The 22,857-nt window shown below is 43.5% G+C and overlaps 2 protein-coding genes across 2 annotated transcripts in view; one reads left to right on the forward strand and one right to left on the reverse strand.

Moving 5' to 3' along the window:
• The window catches only part of STAT1 (signal transducer and activator of transcription 1), a 36,750-nt gene extending 27,624 nt beyond the window's left edge, over window positions 1-9,126 (forward strand). The window contains exons 21-25 of the mRNA XM_032406018.1: window positions 165-310; window positions 1,759-1,944; window positions 2,905-2,980; window positions 3,911-4,013; window positions 7,956-9,126. Of these exons, the coding sequence (XP_032261909.1) occupies window positions 165-310; window positions 1,759-1,944; window positions 2,905-2,980; window positions 3,911-4,013; window positions 7,956-7,970 (526 nt within the window). The 3' untranslated portion in view covers window positions 7,971-9,126. The remainder of the gene's footprint in view (window positions 1-164; window positions 311-1,758; window positions 1,945-2,904; window positions 2,981-3,910; window positions 4,014-7,955) is intronic.
• Window positions 9,127-12,017: 2,891 nt separating this feature from the next.
• The window catches only part of GLS (glutaminase), an 83,195-nt gene continuing 72,355 nt past the window's right edge, over window positions 12,018-22,857 (reverse strand). The window contains exons 15-18 of the mRNA XM_032406029.1: window positions 19,988-20,049; window positions 18,782-18,858; window positions 18,632-18,695; window positions 12,018-15,874 (exon numbers count right to left, since the gene is read on the reverse strand). Of these exons, the coding sequence (XP_032261920.1) occupies window positions 15,718-15,874; window positions 18,632-18,695; window positions 18,782-18,858; window positions 19,988-20,049 (360 nt within the window). The 3' untranslated portion in view covers window positions 12,018-15,717. The remainder of the gene's footprint in view (window positions 15,875-18,631; window positions 18,696-18,781; window positions 18,859-19,987; window positions 20,050-22,857) is intronic.

Here is a 22,857-nt window from a genome sequence, read left to right on the forward strand (position 1 = left end):
GCTACCTGAAGTGTCAATTAAATAGATGTTAAAGCACCCTAAAGGGTCTCTCCATTTTTATCCTGTGTTCCTTTGTCAAGTTTCGGTAATCGACTTGGTCTGTAAGCTAACATGAAAACACGGCTGAAGCTCAGAGTGCCTCTCGGATCGCTTTCCGCCCGCAGGTGTATCGTGGGCTTTATCAGCAAGGAGCGGGAGCGCGCGCTGCTCAAGGACCAGCAGCCGGGGACGTTCCTGCTGCGCTTCAGCGAGAGCTGCCGGGAAGGGGCCATCACGTTCACGTGGGTGGAGCGCTCCCAGAACGGAGGCGGTAAGCCCTTCTCCCTCGCCGAGCGCCTGGGGCGGCCGGGGCGCCGGCGACGGAAAGCTTAGCCGCGCCCGAGCCTCGCAGAGAGGATTGAATACATTGCCAGGGAGAGTTGTGTGAGTCACGGCCTGGAGCGCGCGGTGGGCATGACGGTTTTTTTAAAAGACGAGGCCACATTCTTCTCTTTCTGTCAGGTTTGTCATCTGGAGAGGGAGGATGTGAGTCAGCGAGGCTGACAGGCAGTTTTGGGGAGGCCTGTGCGTGCAGGCGCACTGCGGGGAGCCCCACGTGGAGGCGCGCACGGGCGGGCTCCCCGAGAGGGGGCCTGCCCCCCACCCCGCCAGCAAACTTGGTTCTCGCTTGGGTTTCTGTTTCGCCAAATGAATTTGTGGCGGAAAGGCTCCGAGCACCTCCGCACCCCGAAGCCGGTTTCGGGGGAGGAGGCTGAACGGCAGAGATGAGAAAAGGACAGACACGTTTCTTTTCGCAGTTGCTTCTAGTTTGCGCTCTTTGAGGGGCTGAAGGAATCCAGCGACTTTCCTGCTTTCGGGGGAAAGAGGCAAAAAACAGGGCCTACTTTTCTTGTTGTATTTTTTTTTTTTTCTCCTAACGAAAATGCAGGAACGCTGGGATCAGGGCCCAGGGTGGGCAGAAGATGTTAGAAACGGCCTTTCATCCTCTCCCCGGGGAGGGGGTGGGGGGAGCCTCTACGGAGCTGAGAGATGGAGCGAGCCAAGCAGGAGGCAGAGCCGAGGAGAGCCTTGGCAACCCGAAAGCTTAGGCGGGGCGGCACGGGCTGCAGAGCTCTGGGACGCCCCGCAGAGGCTGCGGTTGCAGGGCAGGGTCCCCAGAGCGCCCAACAGCAGCCTCTGGAATGTGTGCGCCAAGACTGAGCTTCGGGATCAGTCAGGTCGCAGGGTTCAAATGAAGTCTGGGAATAGGACCACGAGTAAATAAACGGGTTTATCGCATTAAGGATTAGAAGAAAAAGCAAATAGGATCCTTTTTTGTTTACAAATTTTTTCCGTGTATTGTCATTTATTTTAATAAAAAATTACATTCTTCAATCCGAAAAGAAAAGCAACCGGAGAATGAGCTTATTTTTTATTAATCTGTGACTTGAGCCAAGATGATCCAGTTAGTATTTCTTTGGGTGGGGACATCGTTAAAGATGCAGGCTACTGAAGATGTTTAATAAACCTTGCCAGGTTTACCAATCTCAGCAAATAATGATAAGTGCAGTGTTGTTGCATTGCCTTTATTTCTCCTGTTTCTCAGAAAAGATTATGATTTATTTAGAAATGAAGCAGCATGCTGTGTTATAAATCCTATATTGTGATTAGTTCTTACCGGGGGTCACTCAAATCCATAAAGTCTTGCAATGTTCTGTTTCTCTCCTCTGTTGTTTTGGGATAGTCCATGGGACTCACTTAGATCTTCCTCTTTTTTAGAACCTTACTTCCATGCCGTTGAACCTTACACGAAAAAAGAACTTTCTGCGGTTACTTTCCCTGATATTATTCGCAATTACAAAGTCATGGCTGCTGAAAATATTCCAGAGAATCCCCTGAAGTATCTGTATCCGAATATTGATAAAGACCATGCCTTCGGGAAATATTACTCCAGGCCAAAGGAAGGTAGGTGGGGGAAGTGAATGATCGGCGCCCTGATGAGTAATAGCACAGGTGTGATGAGGTTCCCGTTTCATCACTGTCCAAAGGTTTGCTGGAGCCCGGGTTTAGTCACACACACTGGCCTGGCCTTCCTGTAAGTGCCTGGTGCCGGCACAAGCTTCACCCCGGCTGTGTCCTCCTCCCGCCACTTTCTTTTGAATTGCTGTAAGCAGGCTTTCCAAAGATGGTAAAACCCAAAGTATAGTTGAAATATAACATGCTATTTGGCCTGATATAAACAGTAAGAAATGAACAAAGAATTTCTTATTTTAGGAGTGTCAAAAAAGTCCATTTCTGGTCTTGTGTATTTGTTACATTATTTTTTCCAATATTTTGGCCAACTGATTTATACCAGCCTGTTCCTGTTGAAATTGAGAGATCGAAGGCCCGGGAGAAGCAAAATGGTTCATTCAGGGTGATATGATGAATCTATGAGATGATACTATTTCTAGTGATTGTCATTAAGAGCGCTTCTCCATCTTTGCCGAATTGCATTTGAGATTTGGCTGCTCTGGTTTGGAACACGCCAACAAAGTTAACTATTTTCCAGAACCAGAAATGTCAATATTCACACAGTTGCTTTGGGCGGAAGATGTGTATATCGTAGCAGCCAGGCTGGGACCGCTAACCCAGATACACTTGGCACATTTTGTGCTCTGGCTTCTGTAGGATTTTAAGCCTGGGAAGGAGAGAGCTCACAGCTTGACTTCTGTCCTGGGCTCTTCGCCCTTCCCTCTGAGTTGTTTCTGCATTCCCACTGGAATGTGAGGTGACCCAGGCAGGGAAGTCACTTAAAGCTTAAAGCTCCAGGACCCACCCGACTGTCAGGGCAAACAGTAAAATTTTGATGAACGAGAACGTTGATCGTCTGTTCTTGGGTAAGGTCTGCTAACCGAAGGTTGTACCTGATGTGTTTGCTTCTAGCCCCAGAACCAATGGAACTCGATGGCCCAAAAGGAACTGGATACATCAAGACTGAGTTGATTTCTGTGTCTGAAGTGTAAGTGAACACAGAAGAGAGCCATGTTTAAAACCCGCAGGCCAGCCCCGCTCCTGGCTGGGGCCTGTTGAAGATGCTTGTCCTTTGCTTTCTCACTGTAGTCGCTGCTGCTGCCACCACAGTCGGACTTGTTGGAAAGATCCTGACTAGAGATCCTGGTGTCACTGCCTATCAGAATTTTACTGCCTTTATACAAAACAAACAAACAAACAAAAACAAAACAAAAAACCCAAACACCACCGCCACCACCACCACCCAAGGTTGTATTTAAGTCCCCCCCAAACTGATACTTTGAAAAAGTATAAATAAAATGAACAAAAATGGATCAGAGTGGGAAAGTAGTTCTTTTCAATGGAGGAAAAGGCCAAAGTGATGATTGAGATACATTTTTTTTTCGCTTGCTTTTATTTTGTTGTTTCATTTTATAAAAGGTAGACAAAAATTTGGAAAAATCATTGTCAGTTATTTGGCCTGCAGCACTGTCTTGGGGTGAATGGATGTAGCCTTCATGTAAAAACACTCTGGAGCAGCTTTATCTGCATACAAACCTCAAGGTAGGGACGAGGGACTCCCCAGACACGTCTCTGGAGCTTCTCGGGCCACACTCAGCCCCGAGGCGCCGGCCCCTCGGTGACGCGCTGCCCGCGCCGCCCGCACCTTTAACCAGGCAGGAGCGGCGCGGGTCCCAGGCCTGGCTACCTCTCGCTCACATCTCCAGAGTCCTGGACGTTTCCCAAGGGGCCGGGCTGGGGACAGGAGCCTCCCGCCATCTGTACTTTTCCAGATGTACTGCACAAGCGGGTGCACTGAGCCGAAATAAAGATCTCAAGGGATCATTCCATCGCAGGCCAAAGACGGAATGTCGAAGTTGGCACCACCGCTTTCACGATCTTGGTGTTAACATTTCCTTTTCCTTTCTCCCCATTTTAGTCACCCCTCTCGACTTCAGACCACAGACAACCTTCTCCCCATGTCTCCTGAGGAGTTTGACGAGGTGTCGCGGATAGTGGGTTCTGTGGAGTTTGACAGTATGGTGAGTACCCCACGCGGATGTGTCGCCGCTCGCTGAGCAGGTGCTCTCTGGGGCGGGGAGGGCGCCCGGCAGCCGCTCGGCTCAGCTGCACGATGTCGGAAGGTGCCTCTGGCAGAGCCAGCGAGGCTGTTTTAGATCAGCCCTGCTAAGTCGGAGCCTGCTGTGCTTAAACAAGCTCCATCATCACCAGGATGCTTTATTCCTGGCACTCTGCACCTTCCAGAAACTAAATGGCATTTCAAATATTGAAAAATTCCGCCTCTGCCCTTTGAAGTTGTCCTTGTAGAAATTTCATATATTAAGGAACTCCCGTTTCTCTGATAAGAAAATGTTTTCCTTCGGCCTGTTATTTCAGCACTGTGTCTGGGTGCAGGAGTGTTATTTTTAGGAAGAGAGAGGACTGATGCTTGGCAGTTAACAGCCCTTACAGAGGCTTCAGCAGCGACAGCAGTACAGTTCCACCTGCTTCGTATTTGAGGACTGATTTGGGCTGCTCGCACCTGGGGTGGTCGGGCACTTGCCAGGAGTAGAAAGTTCTAGGAGTGAAAGAGTTATGAGTGTCATGACCAGAATAGGAACAGGCTTGTCCACAAAAGAGAGAATCTAGTCCCTCTGGGAAAATGTTTTTTCAGTAAATCAAATGGTATTGTTTGCCTGTCGGGCCGAAATCCTTCCTCTTAAAGACTTTTTTTGGTTGGCTGGAATTTTGCTGATACTGTTTAATTTTAAGCTCTTTTCCACGTGAAGCTATTCCAGTCTATTTGTTAAAATGTGTTTACTCCTTTAAAAAAAGTCCTCCCTGAGTTACTACCGTCCTTTCTTCGTCAGTTTCTTGTAACTGGTGCCTGGCACAGACCATTTGCTCAGGGGCGAGGCAGGAGGGCAGGGCAGGGGAGGGAAAGGTGGAGAGGGTGCCGTCCTTCAGACACCCGGGGTTGTGTGGCCGTGTGTGCACGTGACATCAGTAACACCTGTTGAGAGTCAAGTTTCTGGTATGTAACTTCTTTCTTAGTCCCTTTTTCTCACCTGAAGAAGCCCAGGCTCAACTCTTTAGAGACCGTAATTTCTTACACATTCCTGATTGTTGAGAATGAAAAAAGTCACTTCTGTTCCTGTTGGCAAGTGTAAAATGGACCTTTTCCATGGGCAAGGACGCATCCTCTGTTGGAATGTAGCCCCTGAGTCTGCTATAAAGTGCTTTCTAAGCCCGACTCAAAAATGGAACAAATATAAAGCCCTGTTCCAAGAGTGTAAGAGCTGTCGATGGAACCACAAAATGGCTGCCCTTCTTTATTGTGCTTTAGCAAGTTGCATTATCATCACAGTCAGCAGCACCATTAATAGGTGAGATTTACCGTGTACCGGGCACTCCGCCAGTAGTGACTTCATCAGTCTTCACAACCCCCTTCTGAGTTAGCGGTTATTGTTGTTCTCAGTTTTACAGTGTGGAAAAGGAGCGCCCCCCCAATCCCAAATTGTATAACTTGACTAAGATCAAACAGCTAGTAAATGGTGGAATGAGTATTTGAACCCACCCGGTGAGTCTCCAGCGTGCATACTGTCCGCTGTCCTGGAATGCCTCCCAGAAAAAGCAGAGCTTCATCGCGTTCAAAACATCCACCGCACAGAAACTGTTTGCACAGGACTCACTAGGTCTCACCCCAGTTCATTAGGACAAAGGCAGCATGGCCTTTGGATGAGAAGCCCGTGTTTGGGATTCAGAAGTCAGAGTTCCAGCTCTGTCATCACCGTTATTCCCCTCGGCTTTAAGAAAATGAGATGGATTAGTTGTCTCCATCTGTCAGACGGTGTGACTGACTTTCTCTGTGTTCTTGGGATGCTACTGGGAAAGTGATTTAAATTCTCTAAATACAGGCCAGGAAATGGACACCCCCCCCCATAGCCATTCCATTCCAGATGACTTCATTCATGTCATGTGTAGGGCAGAAGAAGTCTGTTTTACACACACACACACACACACACACACAGAAGTCTGTTTTACACACACACAGGGCAGAAGTCTGTTTTACACACACACACAAAGTCTGTTTTACACACACACACACAGAAGTCTGTTTTACACACACACACACACACGTAGGGCAGAAGAAGTCTGTTTTACACACACACGTAGGGCAGAAGTCTGTTTTACACACACACACACACACACACACACTCTCTCTCTCTCTCTCTCCAGGTTAAACCTTTAGAAGACTGAAGGAGCTAGGAGAGGTGATAATCTGGATAAGGCGCTGGCTGGACAAAATAGAAGTTGGATTAGTCCCCAAATTGGGTGAACTCTACTTTGTCTCAGATGATCTGTCCTTAACCTTGGCCATGATTTCCAGTCAGCATCTACCCCTGGCAGGAGAGCATATGCTCTGAAACAGAGCAGCCTCTCTCGGAGCTGGCTATTTCAGCCACGTCTGCAGCTTGCAGCTCTGGATTAGGGTCAGGAACAGAAGGACCGCAGGCCCCTGAGGAAACTGTCCAAGAGACACAGAGCACCAGTGTTTTCTGCAGGATGACTTGAGTGTTTAGTCTGGATTTCCTGTACAATAAACTTCTTCCTCAGGGACTACGTGAGAACCAGTCTACTCTCCTGCCGGCCTTTGGGCAAAGCTGATGATAACAGCAGGAACATTTATTAGCCATCCTCTCTTTCCATCTGCTACACTAGGCATTGTACATGGTATCTCATTTAATCCTTCCAGTACGTTCTTCTGCTTTGGAAGGACAAAGACCTTGAGATTTAAAGGGGTTGGGTCACACATGCCAGTAAGAGACGGTGACAGGATTTGGATCCAGGCTTTCTCTCCTTCTGTCTCTCTCTCTTTACCTCTCTCCAAAAGTCCACTCTCTTAACTATACATTTCAGCCACACACTGAAACATAGGGGCAAAACCTTCATTGTGCTTTTAATCCAAAATAATGTTCGTCAGAGCCCACTGTGTCCTACCCACCATTGACCACTTAGGATTAAAAATAATGGACTCATAGAAACAACTATAAATTCTTACAAATTCCGACTCCCTTGTTTTGGTCACTCTGTGGCTTCCTAAGTAGGTATTAAAGGAATTCCCCAAAACCTTAAAATAAAGGGCAGTTCCCAAGAGGCTTACAGTCTAGTCCTGTGTTTTTATTGGTATTCCGGGACGCAAGGAATTTTCTGTTTCAGAGGGCTGTTCTCTGCACTGTAGAATATTTAGCAGCGGCCCTGGCCTCTGCCCACTAGATGCCACGAGCACACCCGCACCCAAACCCAGGCACGACAATCAAACCTGTCTCTAGACATTGCTGCAGGACAGACTCAGCCCTGATGAAAAGCACCTGGCCCAAGGGGACAGCCCGGCAGGGACGTGAGCTGGGAAGTCGGTGGCAGGCTGGGATTGTTTGGACGCTCAGTTTACTGCCCACAAGGTGCCCTGCTCCGGGCAGCTGGGCAGGAGGCACTGCGGGGGGAGGGGAAGGGCTTCCTCGTAATTCTCTGTCTCTAGTCTGTACCTGAAAGACATTCATTTATTATTCCTACTGCGTGGCCTTTAAGGAACATTCATCATCTCCCCCCCGCCCCCATCCCATCCTCCGGCTGGCACACAGCTCAGCACTGCCTCGTCCTTGTTTTGTGGGAGCAGATTTGCCACGTTGCTCTGCCCCCAGACTTGCATAACAGCAAAAAGCTTTGTGCGGCCTGGATGAATTGGCAGAATGAAGCCGGCAGGCTGCAGAGGAATAATCCATCAGCTTAGATGATATAAAAGGTCTCGATTAGTCCGGGAAAAAGGATAAACAGCTGAAGGCTCTCTAATTCCATGGTGGTTATTTGCTGTGGAAGTGTCTTCCTGCTACCCCATTGTAGAACTGACAGGCCGAGTTAGAGATGTGGATCTGCATTTCACAAGAGCTGTGTAATAAACTTAACCACATTTTATCTTTTTACAGATGAATGCAGTATAGAGCATGAATTTTTCTCATCTTCTCTGGCGACATTTTTCCTTCCCATCTGTGATTCCCTCCTGCTACTCTGTTCCTTCACATCCTGTGTTTCTAGGGAAATGAAACAAAGACGAACAAATTTGCTGCAACCTGTTGATAGCAAGTGGATTTTTCCCTAATTCAGAAACGTGTTACTCTGAAGGGCTTCATGCATCTTATGAAAGGTAAAACTGAAAGGCCCTCTCCGTAGAGTGGGTTTTACAAATGAACAATATCCGGATACACTGAAAACATCAGGGCTAAAATGAGAATCCTTGGGGACAGGTGAGGAGTCGAGCAGCACTTAAAATGCTGTGCACAAAGTCAGCGCCCAACTGTTACAGGCTGTTGGATAGATCACACAGTTACTTAGGGAACTTCTTGATGTAGGGTTGACAGATTTCTATTCTGGAGAATTCTTATTTGTTCCCTCTGCTTTAAATATGGCCGGAGGTTTTCCATTGGTTTACCTATGAAATCGTTCAAAGCTAAGTCATGCAGAATTACGTCAACTGTTTATCAAAGGTAGCCATCCTGTATCTGGGCAGGGGGTCAAAGTTGTGTACTTTATTTTATTACATTCTCCACACTGGCCATTTAAAGCTAAAGGCAAATTCTCTCCCTTGGGAGAGTTAGCTTTTCTGTTTGTTACGGCTTTATGATACTGGCTGGTATCAGGAGAAGGAAATACGTTTTCCAGACCCTTGAGTATTTTTCTGTTTAAAGCTTAATATCCAAAGCTGAATATATTCCACCTTTATCACGGTCACTAGTAAATGAAATTATCTTCACATCTCTGTCAAGGGAACCAGGCTATTAACAACTGCTCTCTCAAGACAAAAATCCTGTTACTCTTCAAAAAGTTGTAGTTAATCGTAGATCTAGACCAAATCTAGAAATTTAATTCGTGTTTCTTAAATGGGTTAATGTGTCTTTATTGTTATTAGCTGGTAGTTAGTCTTAGTCATAAAATTTTCAAATTGAGAAGGAAAAATAGGGACTGACAAGTAATTAACCAGAGATCATATGAGAATCAAACAATTTGAAAACTCGTCCTGTGTAACTGCATTGAGAATTGCATGTTTTTCACTGATAAATGTGTGTCTCGGACAAATACATTTGCAAATGGTTCCATTATCTCTCCTGTGCTTTTTCTAGACTGCTTTCTGGTGTTTCGTGAAGCGTGTTCTCTTACTCCCCGTCCTCCTTCACTAGCACTGACACCACCCACGTGGCTTAGCGGGGCGGGTTCGCAGGGTCCTTCCACAGAACGTTCGCAGGCTGCCGTCTCTGTAGCTGCGCCTTCATTTCCCCGCCGTCGCCACCTCAGTTCTATTAGTACGGAAATGCCATGTTTTTCGGGTGGGGATAAACTTTTCTCAAAGTCTATTTTAAAATTTAAACTATATGTATTGCATTAAATATAATCTGCACGTGGTGCTCTCCTCCTCTCAGTTTTTACGTAAGACCACATGAACCTGACTGGCTTTGCATTGACTTTTTAAATTGAAATGAGGAAGAAACAAAGAAGAGAACATTAAAAAAAAATAGTGTTTCTAATTGTCAGCATTTAACTGCTAGTGTGTTTTGGCCCTTTGAGAACAACCTGGCGTGGTTTCGTTTTACCATGCCAGCCAAGAGATTTTGGTTACTTTTGAGAAGTACTGAAACTCTAACGTTAGTCTCTTACAAACAACTTTGGCGTAAAGATTTTAAAAGTTCCTGGCATTATGTGTAGGTTTGATGTTTTTTCTCATGTTTTTCTTACCTATGCTTAGACATACAAACATGTGAGTCCTTATTTTTGAGTAAGGCTGATAACACCACGTTCCTGAGCACTGCCCTTTCTTAACCCGCTTGCAGTCTGAACTGCTGTGGCCGATGGGGTCGGTGGAAGACAGGCAGGAAGCAGTATTGGAATGAGCTGCAGTGAGAGCCATGAAAAGCAAACAAAGTGCTTTGGTCTTGCTGACCACAGCTGCCTCCAAATGCACAAATAATTTGGCAGTTAGTGTGAAATGGATTTTGGTACTGCTAATATAAGTTTCTAACTTAAAAACACATGGCAAGTGGGACTCTGACTGGTCTCCAAAGCCACATCTCAGGCCCACATCCCAAGATTAGAGGAGCTCTTTCCGAGGAGTCACTGCGCCCACGTCTAAAGGGGCCATTTTTCTCCAAAGATGTTGTAAGCTAGAAAGCCATGGCCTTCTGAAAGTAAAAGGCACCGTGTGCTGGAAAAAAAATAGTGTAATGAAAGACATAATCACCACTTAGACATAAATCTGGCAGGCTAGACTTAACTATTGTTTGAAGAGTTGTCAGGGAATAGTGGTATAGGCTTGAATGCTGGCATCCTAACAAATAGGACCTCTCTCATCTCTGTATCTGCAGTATTTACATCTAGGCAATATAAAGTTTCTTTATAATAAACATGGAGAACTGTATTTCTCCAGTAGGTAAGGCCCTCCCTAGCCATAAGTTTGTATTCATGTATAATTGATCATTATCATGAGTCACCACGTAGATCCTGGCTTACGGATGTTTGTGAGTTTTAAGAGTACTTCTGGTGTGGTGTTTGTCGAGGGTTTGATAAGCATAGAGCTGTTATGTACCACCTGAGAAGAATTTCTCCTTATTAAGGAAGGAGATTTCTGAGATGGCAATAAATGATTGAGCTATTTATTCAGCATTAAATGACTGAAAGCTATTTATTGCCTGTAAGCTAAAATGGAATATTAAGTCTCAATAAACAAAGGACTCCTTTCACTTCTGACTATCCCAGGGAAAACAAGAAAAAAAAAACCTAGAAATTGTTTTGAAAACTGTGGTACCTACTGTTTGAACTGGGATGCTGTTCCCAAAGCAGGGGCTATTTACTTGAGTGGCTTCTTTTGGTTAGTTAAGACTCATTCACTATACTAGTTCGTCAAATATATATTGAGCACCTGCCATGAGCCAGGCACTATTCTAGATGTTTGGGAAACATTGGTAAACAAAAACAAAGATCCCTGCTTTTGGAGCCTAAGACGTTTTGAGATACTGGATCATGTATTCTAATTGCCTTACTTATGAAAACGTAAGATTTTGTGAAACATAGCCAGAAGCTACAGATAACTTAAATTGCTATATAAAACTTTGCACAATTTCAAGGAAATGGCATTTAAAACAGTTTTAGGAAGGCTAAAGATAATATGGTTTTTAGAACCTACTAAGATGAATTTATATAGCCCTTAAAAGATACTGACAATCACACTCAGCTTCCAAGTTTTGGTAAACTAACTTCAGGTTACATGCGTATGCTATACTGAGAAATTAAACCTCTTACTTGGCCAATTGAAAAAACTACCACACTTAAGCAGTTTTAAACGTATTAAATTTATATTGGGCATACAAAGGTAGAGGTTCCTCAATGGTACCTCTGACAGGAAGCTAATAAAAGGTATTGTATTCTCATACTATGTAAATTCTGTGTTTCTGAGTGCCATCACACCACTTTAATGCCCTAGTGTTGGTGTGTTGGCAGCCTTTCCCCATTTTTTGTACAAGTATGAAGCAGTTTCTTTTTGTTATTATGAGTGCTTGTTCGACTCAATTCTAGTAGGCTCTTTAAAAGACGTGGAGAGGGGCACCTGGATGGCTCAGCCAGTTAAGCGTCTGCCTTCGGCTCAGGTCATGATCCCGGGGTCCTGGGATTGAGTCCCACATCGGGCTCCCTGCTCAGCGAGGAGTCTGCTTCTCCCTCTGCCTCTTCCCCTGCTTGTGCTCGCTCTGTCTCTCTGTCTCTCTCTCAAATAAAATCTTAAAAAAAAAAACATGTGGAGAGGCAGCTAGGGGCAGGGCTGGGGTGCATGGAGGCCTGGGATCAGGTTCAGGCTCCAGAATAAGAAATAAAATGTCCAGTCTTTGCCCCTTTGTAATAACTGATTTAATTTTCTAATCCTTCCCATCCCCAAACACACCCTTCCCAGATCTTCTAGTAATCACATCCTTTCTTTATATAACTATAAAATACCCCGTCCCCAAAAAGCCCCTTTTTAAAGTGCCACCTAACACATTCATGGGCTGCTTCCCTGTGCTATCTGGTCTGTGATTCATGAATTTACTCATTTTACTATGAAGGTTAGTAAGTGAAATTAGGAAGATTACCCAGCCCTTGTAAACAATCCCGCAAAACTAAGACGCTCATGTTGTATCAAGGATAAGCATAATTTAATGCTTCCATATCTGGTGTCACTCATCTGTCTCTCTCCCCTGCACTGTGTGCTGCCTCTCTGTGGGGGTGTATATACCATAGCTCCTGGTGAGCTAGGCAAGGCTGAACACTGTAGCACTTACACTTGTCTTTAAAACTCCACAGACAGGTTTTTAGCTAACTTGCAACTAGCCCAGTTTTCTGTCCATAGTGGGCACAGTGTGGTAGGATGCAAAGAACATGAGACTAAGAGTTCTGTATCACAGCCCACTCTTGGGTCTCAGCTTCATCTATGAGAGTGGGATTAGATTAGAGATGTCTGATGTCTCTTTCAGTCCTAAAATGTCAGTAACGCAGACAATTCACACCGTCTGACTACTATGGCCAAGCAAATTACTTTGTGACAAACAACTTCGATAGTTGAAAATGGCAGTCACGGTATTCTCATACCATCTCTATGGTTAGAAAACCACACACTGAGCCTAACCGTGTAGACCAGGGGTTTCTGGCCTTGGAAGCGAATGCCATTCCATATACCCAGCTCGTCCAACTCAGACCCTAGTGTGGCGGTACTAGATTCGGCTCCCTAAATAGATGTCAGGGCTTTGTGAAAACCACCTCTCTTCTCAAAGGAGGTTAGAACCCCTCCTAGTGAAGGACATGTTTAATGACTGAATTCTGTAGATACTGAGTGTGTCCTAACTGCAAAATGATAGTGTTCGCTTCTAGAGCACTGGAAACATGCCTGTCCCCCCTCCCACCCTCAAGGATGAACTCCTTACAGGATCGTCCTCTCCATCATGGTGATAACTCCAGCTGCCGCCCTGCATAGTACCTGGCTCACAGGAGGCGTGAGAAATTGATTTGAGCCAACTAGATACAGTCTTGGATGCTCAGCAGAGTTCCCGACCCAGTGATGTAAGAAAACCTTAGTGGTTTTAAAAAATTCATTTTTTACAGGTTTTTTTTTTTTGGATACATGTATTTATTACACTGTAAAAAGCAACACTACCTGATTTCATTTAAAATAAATATTTCCCAATTTCAGAATACTTACAACTTATAGTTTTAAGATTAGATTCAACTTTGGGAGGTTCTGGAAGCAAATACATTCATAGCTGTACAATCCCCAGGAAGAATCTAAATCCAGCATCGGGTCATTCAGTCCCCACCCGACAGAGAACAGCATCAAATGGTCAACGGCAAATCCAGCTCTGCAGCTAAAGGGCAGTGTGGGGCAGTAGTGGGACACAGCACATTGCACCCCAAATGAGATCATTAGAATTGAGACCACCAAAAACAGCAATGTACACGAAGCTTTAAATAAACATGACCACAGAGAGCTCTCATGGTACAGAAAAAGCACTTAATGATCCTAAAGCCAAAACAAAAAGATCTTTGGAGTATACTGATGGCGGCAGTTAAGAGCACAGTCAAAAGCACTGAAACCAAGAGTACTTGTTAGTACCAGCCGACAGCAAACAGCCAGAGCAGGAACCAGCGCAGTCATAAATAACCTCATGGGTAAATAAGGGCACATTTGACTAAACCACAAAGATTTTACAAAATAGTTTTGATCTGACAAAAAAGATGAAAACTCTGTTTCCAAACAATAGTTAGAACCTCTTTTCATTAAAGCCTCAAAATTGTTGGTAACCTTTAAGCCACACAATGGAATCATCTTAATGTTTCATTTTCATCACACAAAGCAAGCTGCTGTGTGAGCGAAGTTATTTCAGTTGCTTTCCGCTAAAGAACATCTACCGCATATATCTGCGGGGATAGTGCGGTTCCTCTACAGCATTTTGCAAATACTACCTGTCTGCATAGCTAGAGAGATCCGTGGGGCAGGAGCACAGTGGCAGGGCCAGGTGCCCACCCACCGTATTCCCCACAGAAGCGCACACGTGGGCATGGCTTTGTGCCTGATGCGGCTTAGTTAAGGAATACTGGCCACGGTTCCTCCAAAGGAGGTGCTGTCTAGGAAACAGGGCAATGGCTGAAGCCACTGACTTCGACTGGAAGCAAAAATCAAAACATTTGGAGGCTGCTAGAGGGAGAAAGGGGCCCTTAGGCATGATAAAGGTTGGAAACAGCAGTATGTGCTGATAGAAAAGGAAAAAAAAAAAAAAGAACTTGCTGAATTTGCTACATTATAACAGCTAGCATTCCTATAGTTGAGGATTTTGTTCATTTCGCTAAAAAGGACTTCGGAAAAGCCCACTTTTATGTGTATGTGCCTGTGTGTGTGCTTAATATCAGAAAGCCTCATTAGCAAACCCCTTTACCTCTGAGGTATGATAGGATAAAGCATAGGTGCAGTTCCTCCCCAAGACAGACAGTGGGTCTCAATTTAAAATGAGATGGCCTTTTCTTATTATTAAACTATAGAGTCCACCAACAATTACACAGTAGAGAATCAGGAGAAAACTGGAATGATCTCGTGGTCCCCCAAATAGAACAAATATCTTGATGCCTTCAATTACAGGCTTAAAAATAAATGTTAAGTGTAACAGTTCCCATACCATCATAATAACTTTGGTAGCTTAGAGCGCTGATCTGAATTTATCCTCAACTTTATCCTGGAAACTGAAACATATCTTAAAGAGCTGCGGCAGCACATCCCTTCCTTTTTTAGGTTGATGAATTTGACTGATGTGTACTTAGCTTAGTAATTTGTCTCTGGTTCATCGCCTGTAGACAAATGGCATAGTTGTAGTTCGGATGCCAGATATGTGAGGCATTTTCTGACTTTCGGTGGAAAACGTGAAGACTGCATAGTGTGCCAGCACCCACATTCCCAGCTAAAGCAAAGAGGCAAATAGCTAAATGTCTGGGAAGAGAGGCTGGACTAAGGGGCATATAGAAAAAGGAATTTTTTTTTCAAAAGTATTATAGAACTACATTCACATATATATTTTGGTCACCAAACATATCTTAAACAGATTCCCTGATAAAGTCTAATCAGAATTGGTCTATGCTACTAACAGTTGTTAACTATTTTAATTTTTAAAGAGTCACGCCATGAAGCTAGGGTGATGGGAGACATTTAAAACACATAACCCTAAGTGCATATAGTTGTTCGGACACTCAAACTAAATCTACATTTGAAGTCCTGAAAATCACACTCTTTTTGCTTCTGAAGGCAGCCTTGACCCATCTGGACAGACTGTACAACAGAACTTAATTTATAAATGCCTAAGTTCATCATACAAATTGAAAATTCACAGAACACACAAAAATAAATCCTGAAGACCACACAGTTAAGCTAGCATTGGTAACTATTTCTTTTACATCAAATTATACAATGCACGAGGTAAATATTGCTCACATTATGGAGGGAGATTGTTTTATTTCTATTTTTTCCCAAAGAGATCAGATTTGTCCTGTGTGTACAATGAAGAAAACTCCAGTAACACTGAAATGACAAATGTTGTAAAATATACATCACTACCAGATAGAAATACACATGTTCTTCATAATCATTTTCCACAATTAAATAGGTAAGTGATTTATATTTGGGGCTTAAGACCGTTATAACAATCCATCAAGATTCTTATGGACCGTTTGATTTTCTTTTCCGTTGTCGGAATCTCCTTGAGGCGTATACTGGACTTGGTATTCCTGGAGGATTTTAAATACATCGTGGTGTCCAAAGTGCAGCGCTTCATCCATGGGGGTGTTATTCCACCTAAATGGGTAGCACAACATGGCCTGGGTCGTTAGATAATCTCCATACAAAGATGATAATCCAGCGTTCCTAGATGCTAAATGCAGGCTTAAGGGCCATTCAAATTTGGCCATTTCATCAATGTTACAAGTAAAAATTGAGATACAGAAACGGATTCATAAGTCAAAAAGTGGTCTCATGGGCCACTTGAGATATGGGGAGGAAGGGAAAGTGATCTTCTACAAATGGATCTTGTTCACGTATCTAAGTGCATATGGAGGGGAAGTTCTAGTGTGGACAGATACAATGGACTCCTCCGGGATGCTGGAAGTTTAATTTCATGAAAAGCCCACAGGATCGCTCCCTAAATAAAACGTCCAAGGAAAAGTCAGGTATATAACACCCATCACCCTATCCTTGGATTGAAAATTTGTGTTCCTGTCAATTCAAAATCACAACAAATCTCGGAAGTCTGGAGATGACTGTGACCTCATTAGAGCCCAGACACACACTGGAGGAGCAGCATCGGCCCCAGAGGGATTGACATTGTCCTCATCTCTGGTAAGGATGGGAACCCAGGGGCTCAAATGGACCACTGCACCACCAGAACAGTAACGATGCTTTCCATTGTTGAGTGTGTTTCTGGGGTGTGCTCCTCAGTGAGAGAGGTGAAGACTGAAGATAAGAGAAAGAGCTGCCAGCAGCGATTAACCAGCTCAACAGCCTTTGGAAAGAAGAGACAATGCTGTGAAACTCAACGCAAGTAAATGAGAGTGTGAGAATCGGTCCCCTAATTCTTGACAAACTCTTGAGCCTCTCTTCCTCTCTCCACTGAACTTCTCCATGGCTGCCAGGTGCTCAGCCTCCCACTTTGTCATGTGCTACTCTCCCAACCTTCTGGTTTTCCTTCTTGCCATTTCTTCTTTCCTTTCCAGCTCTGTCTTCAACCTTTTACCTCCTTAATGGGGTCACAGTATGGAACCGAAAGGTTTTCTGAATAGTCTCAAAAAAATATTTTTGGATAAAATTTTGTAATCTTCATTTTAAAAATCAGGTAAGTAACATTTTACATGTATCTTCATGTTTCTCCAAAAACAGCTCCTTTTCCACACTGGCCTTCATTAATTTAGGGAGTTGGCCTTAAACTGGGAGGTTGGGGAGGGGGACTGTTCAGGCATCTATAGCAAATAATTATCTGTCTTTCTGGAACAATTGAATGTTAATTGCAAGTTACATTTTTGACAACTCTTCCTCCATGAAATAATACAGACTGTCAACTTTGAAGAATACACTACATTCACTCAAGCCTATTTTACAATTTGAGGGGACACTGACTCTATGAAATGGAGAAAAGAGTTGTCTTGGTTTAGCTTATATTCTAGAGTAGTTGAATACCCAGTTGCCAAGTTAGTTATTTAGCTAACTCCTGCCTATCAGATGGGTTACGTCTACTTCCACATTCCTAGAGGCCAATGTAGGGCAAAAAACAAAACACTTCATGATCCTTAGATATAAAGGATAAAATATAAAGCACAGTAAATGTTTCCAGCTTGTGTTAAATAGTGTTTTAGTTGGCATTATAAACACAGGGCACAAGATTGGGTGGGGGAAACACTCTCGTCAGTTTCTTGCTCTAGAAAGAGCTGGTGTGAACATTACATTTGGGGATACAAGGGAGGATTGTCCCTCTTAATATGAGGTTTTAAAATATTGCCAGTAAAGGTCATGATGAAATAACCAAAGTGTTATCATACTTACAACACTAACAATTTTCAGACACTGACATCATAACTTTTCTGCATTTCTTGCAAGGAGCTTGAACTAATAAAACCCAAACTTCTCATTTAAAAAACAGTGAAACCAAGATCTAATAGCTAGAGAATAATCAACTTGCCCCAAATTTATTAATACAGTGCCCAAATATCCAATCCAAAACTCCTAATCATACTTCTCAAACCTCTCTATCAAGCATTTTTTCCTTCAATTCTTAGCCTTTATTCTCATTACTGACTCATCCTGTTACGTAACTCCAGTTACATGATGTGCAAGTGTGTGAGAACAGAGTTGACTTTATATATTTATGTATGTAGTACAGCTGCACTCTCAAGCTTCCCATGACTGGCCACTTTGTGGAAAGCATTTACTTCAAGAGGAAAGGTGGTTTGCCAGGTGGACCAGGAAAGAGAGAGGAGAGAAGCAAAATATATTCCGAGCAGGTTTCTCCCACTGCAGACAGAGCACCCTTCTCTCCTTTCCGTACCTTCAAATCTCATCTCTTCCCCAAAGCACTGATTAAAATTCAACTCCACAGAGCCTTCTAAAACTGACACCAGCCAAATCTAGGAATTTCAAGAAAGTCTAATATATTCATTTCAGCGTTCTGTGACAGTAATTTTCTTACACATTTTTAATATGCTCCTATAAATGTTTATCTTGTCTACCCTATGAAGTTAAAAGCCCCACAAGGACAAAATTCCTATTCTTTTCCAACACAAAGCACTGTTTTCTTTATACAGTGTATTGACTAACACACTAACCCGAAAAATTCTGAATAAGAGACCATCCTTAGATGAGAGATAGGATATGGGAGAGAGAATGATCAACCTAGCAGAAACAAGGTTTTTGTTTGTTGCCTTTGTAAGGTACCATAGCAAGTTGAAGAATGTCTCCAATATATACATGGTGGATTTAAATATACCATCAACTTAAATATTATAGCCCTGTATAATAAAACACGGACTCACCAATTACATGGTAGAAGGTAACATAAATGCTCACCTGTCCTTGGGGAAAGGGTTTACTTTGCACGCTTCCAGCAAAAATTTAACAACTTCAACATGACCTGTATCCAAAACAAAACAGGCAGATTTTAGTATTAAGTAGAAGTTACGTCTGGAAAAAAAAAAAGATGAATGGTTCATATATTACCCTCTGCAGCAGCTACATGGAGTGCTGTTCTAGAGTCATAGTCTCGCTGTTCCATGTCCATGGCTGACAAAGCAAATCTGAAAATGTGTAAGAATAAGCTATTCGTGATCTATAAAATGTCATTCACCCTTGTAACATTTATCCCATCATTCTAAGGTCTTGTGAGACAAGTAAGTGCCATCCTTTATCGGGCTCACTAATGGGAACTTGAGAGCATGTTCAACTAGTACACAGGCCTCCTGGGTAAATGCCACCTCCCCTCTTTTCCTTAGCTTTGTTCTTTTTGGGTAAAAGGAAATGTTCACCAACTCTCATAGAATTCAGCTTCATTACATTATTGTTCAAAACTCAAGGATAGTGGCATACCAAAGTTTGTGCCTCAGAAGGGCAAGAAACTAACACCTACTACTAAAGTTAAATGTTTTTACTAAGGCTCCCATTCTGTAACATTTTATAGTGTACAGTTTACAAGTATAATCAGGAAACTTTAAAACAATTTTTTAAGGTGCACATTGTTCTATTGAGCTAAAACTGGCATAGAACCTAATGGAAGTTTGAGGTGTACATGCTGGATCTGATACATTTATATACTGCAGTACGACTGCCACAGTAGTTTTAGCTAACCTTACTTCTATCCCATCATGTAATTATTCCTTTTTTCTGGTGAGAACAATTAAGATCTAGTCTCCTAGCAACTTTGAAGTTTATAATACAATACTGTTGATATAAATACTAATCAGACTGGAAGACAAAGGTAGAAATTAAGCATAAATATTTTCCCATGTTAAAATTCAGTTGCTACTGTGTACAAGAGATCTTATGTTATGTGTGCAGTGCTATACAACCTTTCTAACCCTGGTGATCTACGAACACTAAATGCCCATTTTCACTCCCTCTTCACCCCCAAATGTGGGAAGGGGCGGGGAGAAGGGGACTGAGAAAGCATCATTCAACTCCAATAAAACACTAATTAGCCAGATTAGTTGAACGGTTACATTTGGGAGAACAGAGGTCTGGGCTTTTTAGGAGGTAGAAAAGGACAAGACTGCACAGGGAGCGTAAGGCACTGGAAGTGGGAGGATTTAATATAAATTTGTTTGGGTCATTTTTATTAGATCAGCCTTCAAAAATGGCCATCTGCGCAGAAGCAACTTCATAAACTTCTGTAAACCGTATGCCGAGCCATACGCCACCGTGTTAACACACCTTCGAAGTGCAGACACGTCTCCAGTATACGCGGCAAACAGAAGGTTTATCACTGACTTCACCTGCGGAGAAAAGAGAGTTCAGGCATCCACGGGGGGAATAAATAGACAGAATGTGCCACCGTCACCGGCAAGTGCGCTCCATGTGCTCCGAACTCTTCAGCTGCGTCACACGCACAGTTACCACAAGTACACTTCTATCACCAAAAAGAACACACACGCGTGACTTTTTTTTTTTTTTAATAGAGGGTTAGGAGAGAAAATTCATCAATAAAGATAAGCTACATGAAGGAGGGAGTGGAATGATACTGGCGCAAAAGTGGAAATTTGGGACCTGTGAAACATAGTTAGGGCAAATGAAAATTGTTTAGAACCTTTCTAATTTGGTTTGCCTCAGTACCGTGAGTGGACTTTTATACTCATAAATCATGCTCTATAAATGTCTAATCCCTGCCAGCAATCACTGTCTTCACCAATCACCAATCACCGGCTTCTCTGGAAATCCTAGGAGACAACATTCAGTATTAATCACCTTAAACTTAAGGACTATACTCCCCTGGAAAAACAGTCTTCAAGTCAATGCCCAGGTAGTATAAACTGGAGCATTCTCAGAGCCTAGGACACTGCCTCTGCTCAAAAGGTGGGTAAACTCCCCAGATTTTAAGTCACTGCTAATGAGTGCTTCAAGACTTCAAAGTGTATCTTCTTTTGACAGTTACCCACTTGCTTGTCCTTACAATTAAGGAAAAGGCTAGTTATCCTAAAAGGTCATTAGATTTTGGCTTGCTTTCATAGAGACTTTCTCCAACCCTGTTTTTGAGAAACTGTTGAACACACAATGTAAATACTTCATAAATTCCCACTTCCGTCTTTTGCAACTTCAGTATTCATATTGATGATCCAACTGACACTGGACTCAATGGTAGAAAACAGGAGTTGAATTGGAGGGATGGAAAGTAACCCAGCTATCCACCAACAAAGCCGTGGGCCTGGGAGCTGCGCTTTCAAGAGCTTAACCTGGACCTCTCCCCTTTCTACAATGGCTTCCCTTTCCCTGTGGCTTTCCTTTTAAATCAAGCTGGAACTAGCCATTGCTGGACTTCTCTAGGTCAGCATTTTCACAGTGTGTTCTGTAGAAACTGCACAAAGGATCTGTGGGGTAAAAAGGGTCCTATAGTCAGGCATTTTCTTAAAATATTAAATCCCCTTCTTGGAGATTCATGGGCCCATGAAAGGCTCTGTAAAGTTCTGCAATATAGGAACCTGTCTAGTTTAACACCCCCCGCCAAATTTTACTATTACTGTTGACGTTACTCCAGAAAACCTTCCTCTTACTCCTTCAGTCCATTAGCTTGCCTTCCAAGCCACCCTTACTGCTCCCACCCAGCCTGTGCCCTGTTGTCAGTCTCCTGCTAATCCTAAGTCCAGAACAGTGTTCTCCCTGGAGGTGGAGGGAAAAGCATCACGGAATCAAAGAGAATGTTCTAAAAGTATACAGAAGCATCTCTCCTCCCATTTCTAATTGTCCTAATCCCACACCTCAGTCTGACACATTTTAGGAAAAACAGCCTTTTGACAAATGTCTCCAGGTGATTTTGATAGGCACTCTTCTGGGTTATAAACCACTGTTCCAAGTGCCCCCCCTTTTTTAATTGGATCCAATTGGAATCCCCAATTCCCCTTGTGCTCTTGGGCCCACAGAAAAAATACTGATGGGCTATTACAAATCATTCTTCATATTTCCAGCTGGTCTCTCATCATTGCTTGACAATTTTTTTTTTCTTATTGATTCCCTCTCGTTCTGTCTTCAGGCCTTCAATACCAGTGGTGCCCCCAAAGCAGATGACCCTGACCACAGCTGTACTTAGATAACTGTTCTCACTTCTCCCTCCTGTTACACAAAACATCTACTTCTAATACCTATTCTCCCTTCTTTCTCTCCAAACCTCGAAGCAAAACACATCTATCCTTTTTCACTTCTGAGACTAACTTCTTTACTGATTCCTTTAAACATATATCCTCCCAATCACCTAAACTTGCTCCTTGTTTCCAGCACCTTCAACCTTTCCCTCCTTCACTGGAACCCTTATTTCTCCCTTAATATATTAGGACACAACTTCAACCTGTTTTGAAAAACCAACATATAACCCTACTGCTACCCTCTCTCAGTGCATATTTTCTGAAAGTAGCTTGTATTGCCTCCTCACCCACTATTACCTCTACTCTCAAAAGCTCCAGCAGCCTTCCCAAGTCCTGCTTCTTGATGACCTCCCCACCAAGTCCTGCCCTCTAACTCCTTGTCTTCCACAGTGCTGATTACCCAGATCTTCCTCTAGTTTGCTGTGCAGAATCATCCCCCACTTCCCATTGCTTAAGAATACACCAAAGGCAGTCTCCATCCTTTTAGAGGATAATTTTCCTCAAAGGTCTCATACATTCCTTTCGCCAGAATGATTTTCCCAATCTACATCTTTAATCCAAATCTTTGTTCCTAAGCCTCAACTCAACAGCTCCACTTGCTCATCATGCTGCCATTTCAAACTCAAAAATAGCAAGCCTCTCTGCAGCTCTGATGGCTCCGCACCAGAAGTCCGTATCCATCTGCCTACTTGACACTGCCTCTAGAATGCTCAATAGGCACCTCAGACTTACACACAAAATAGAACTTGATTTCCACCGCCCAACCCCAGTTAGTTCCTCTTCTGGTCTCCCCCATTTGGGGATGACCCTACAATTCACCCAGTTGCTTAGGCCAAAAGCTAATTTATCATCCAGCGCTGCCACACTTGACTGCACCGGTTGAGCCCTCCTCAAGGATGCCTGGCCACATAGGGGTACCCAACCCATGCTCTTCTCACCCCGCTGTGGCGT

The sequence above is a fragment of the Phoca vitulina genome, unplaced genomic scaffold, assembly GCF_004348235.1.
Source record: "Phoca vitulina isolate PV1807 unplaced genomic scaffold, GSC_HSeal_1.0 scaffold1, whole genome shotgun sequence".
Classification (NCBI taxonomy): domain Eukaryota; kingdom Metazoa; phylum Chordata; class Mammalia; order Carnivora; family Phocidae; genus Phoca; species Phoca vitulina.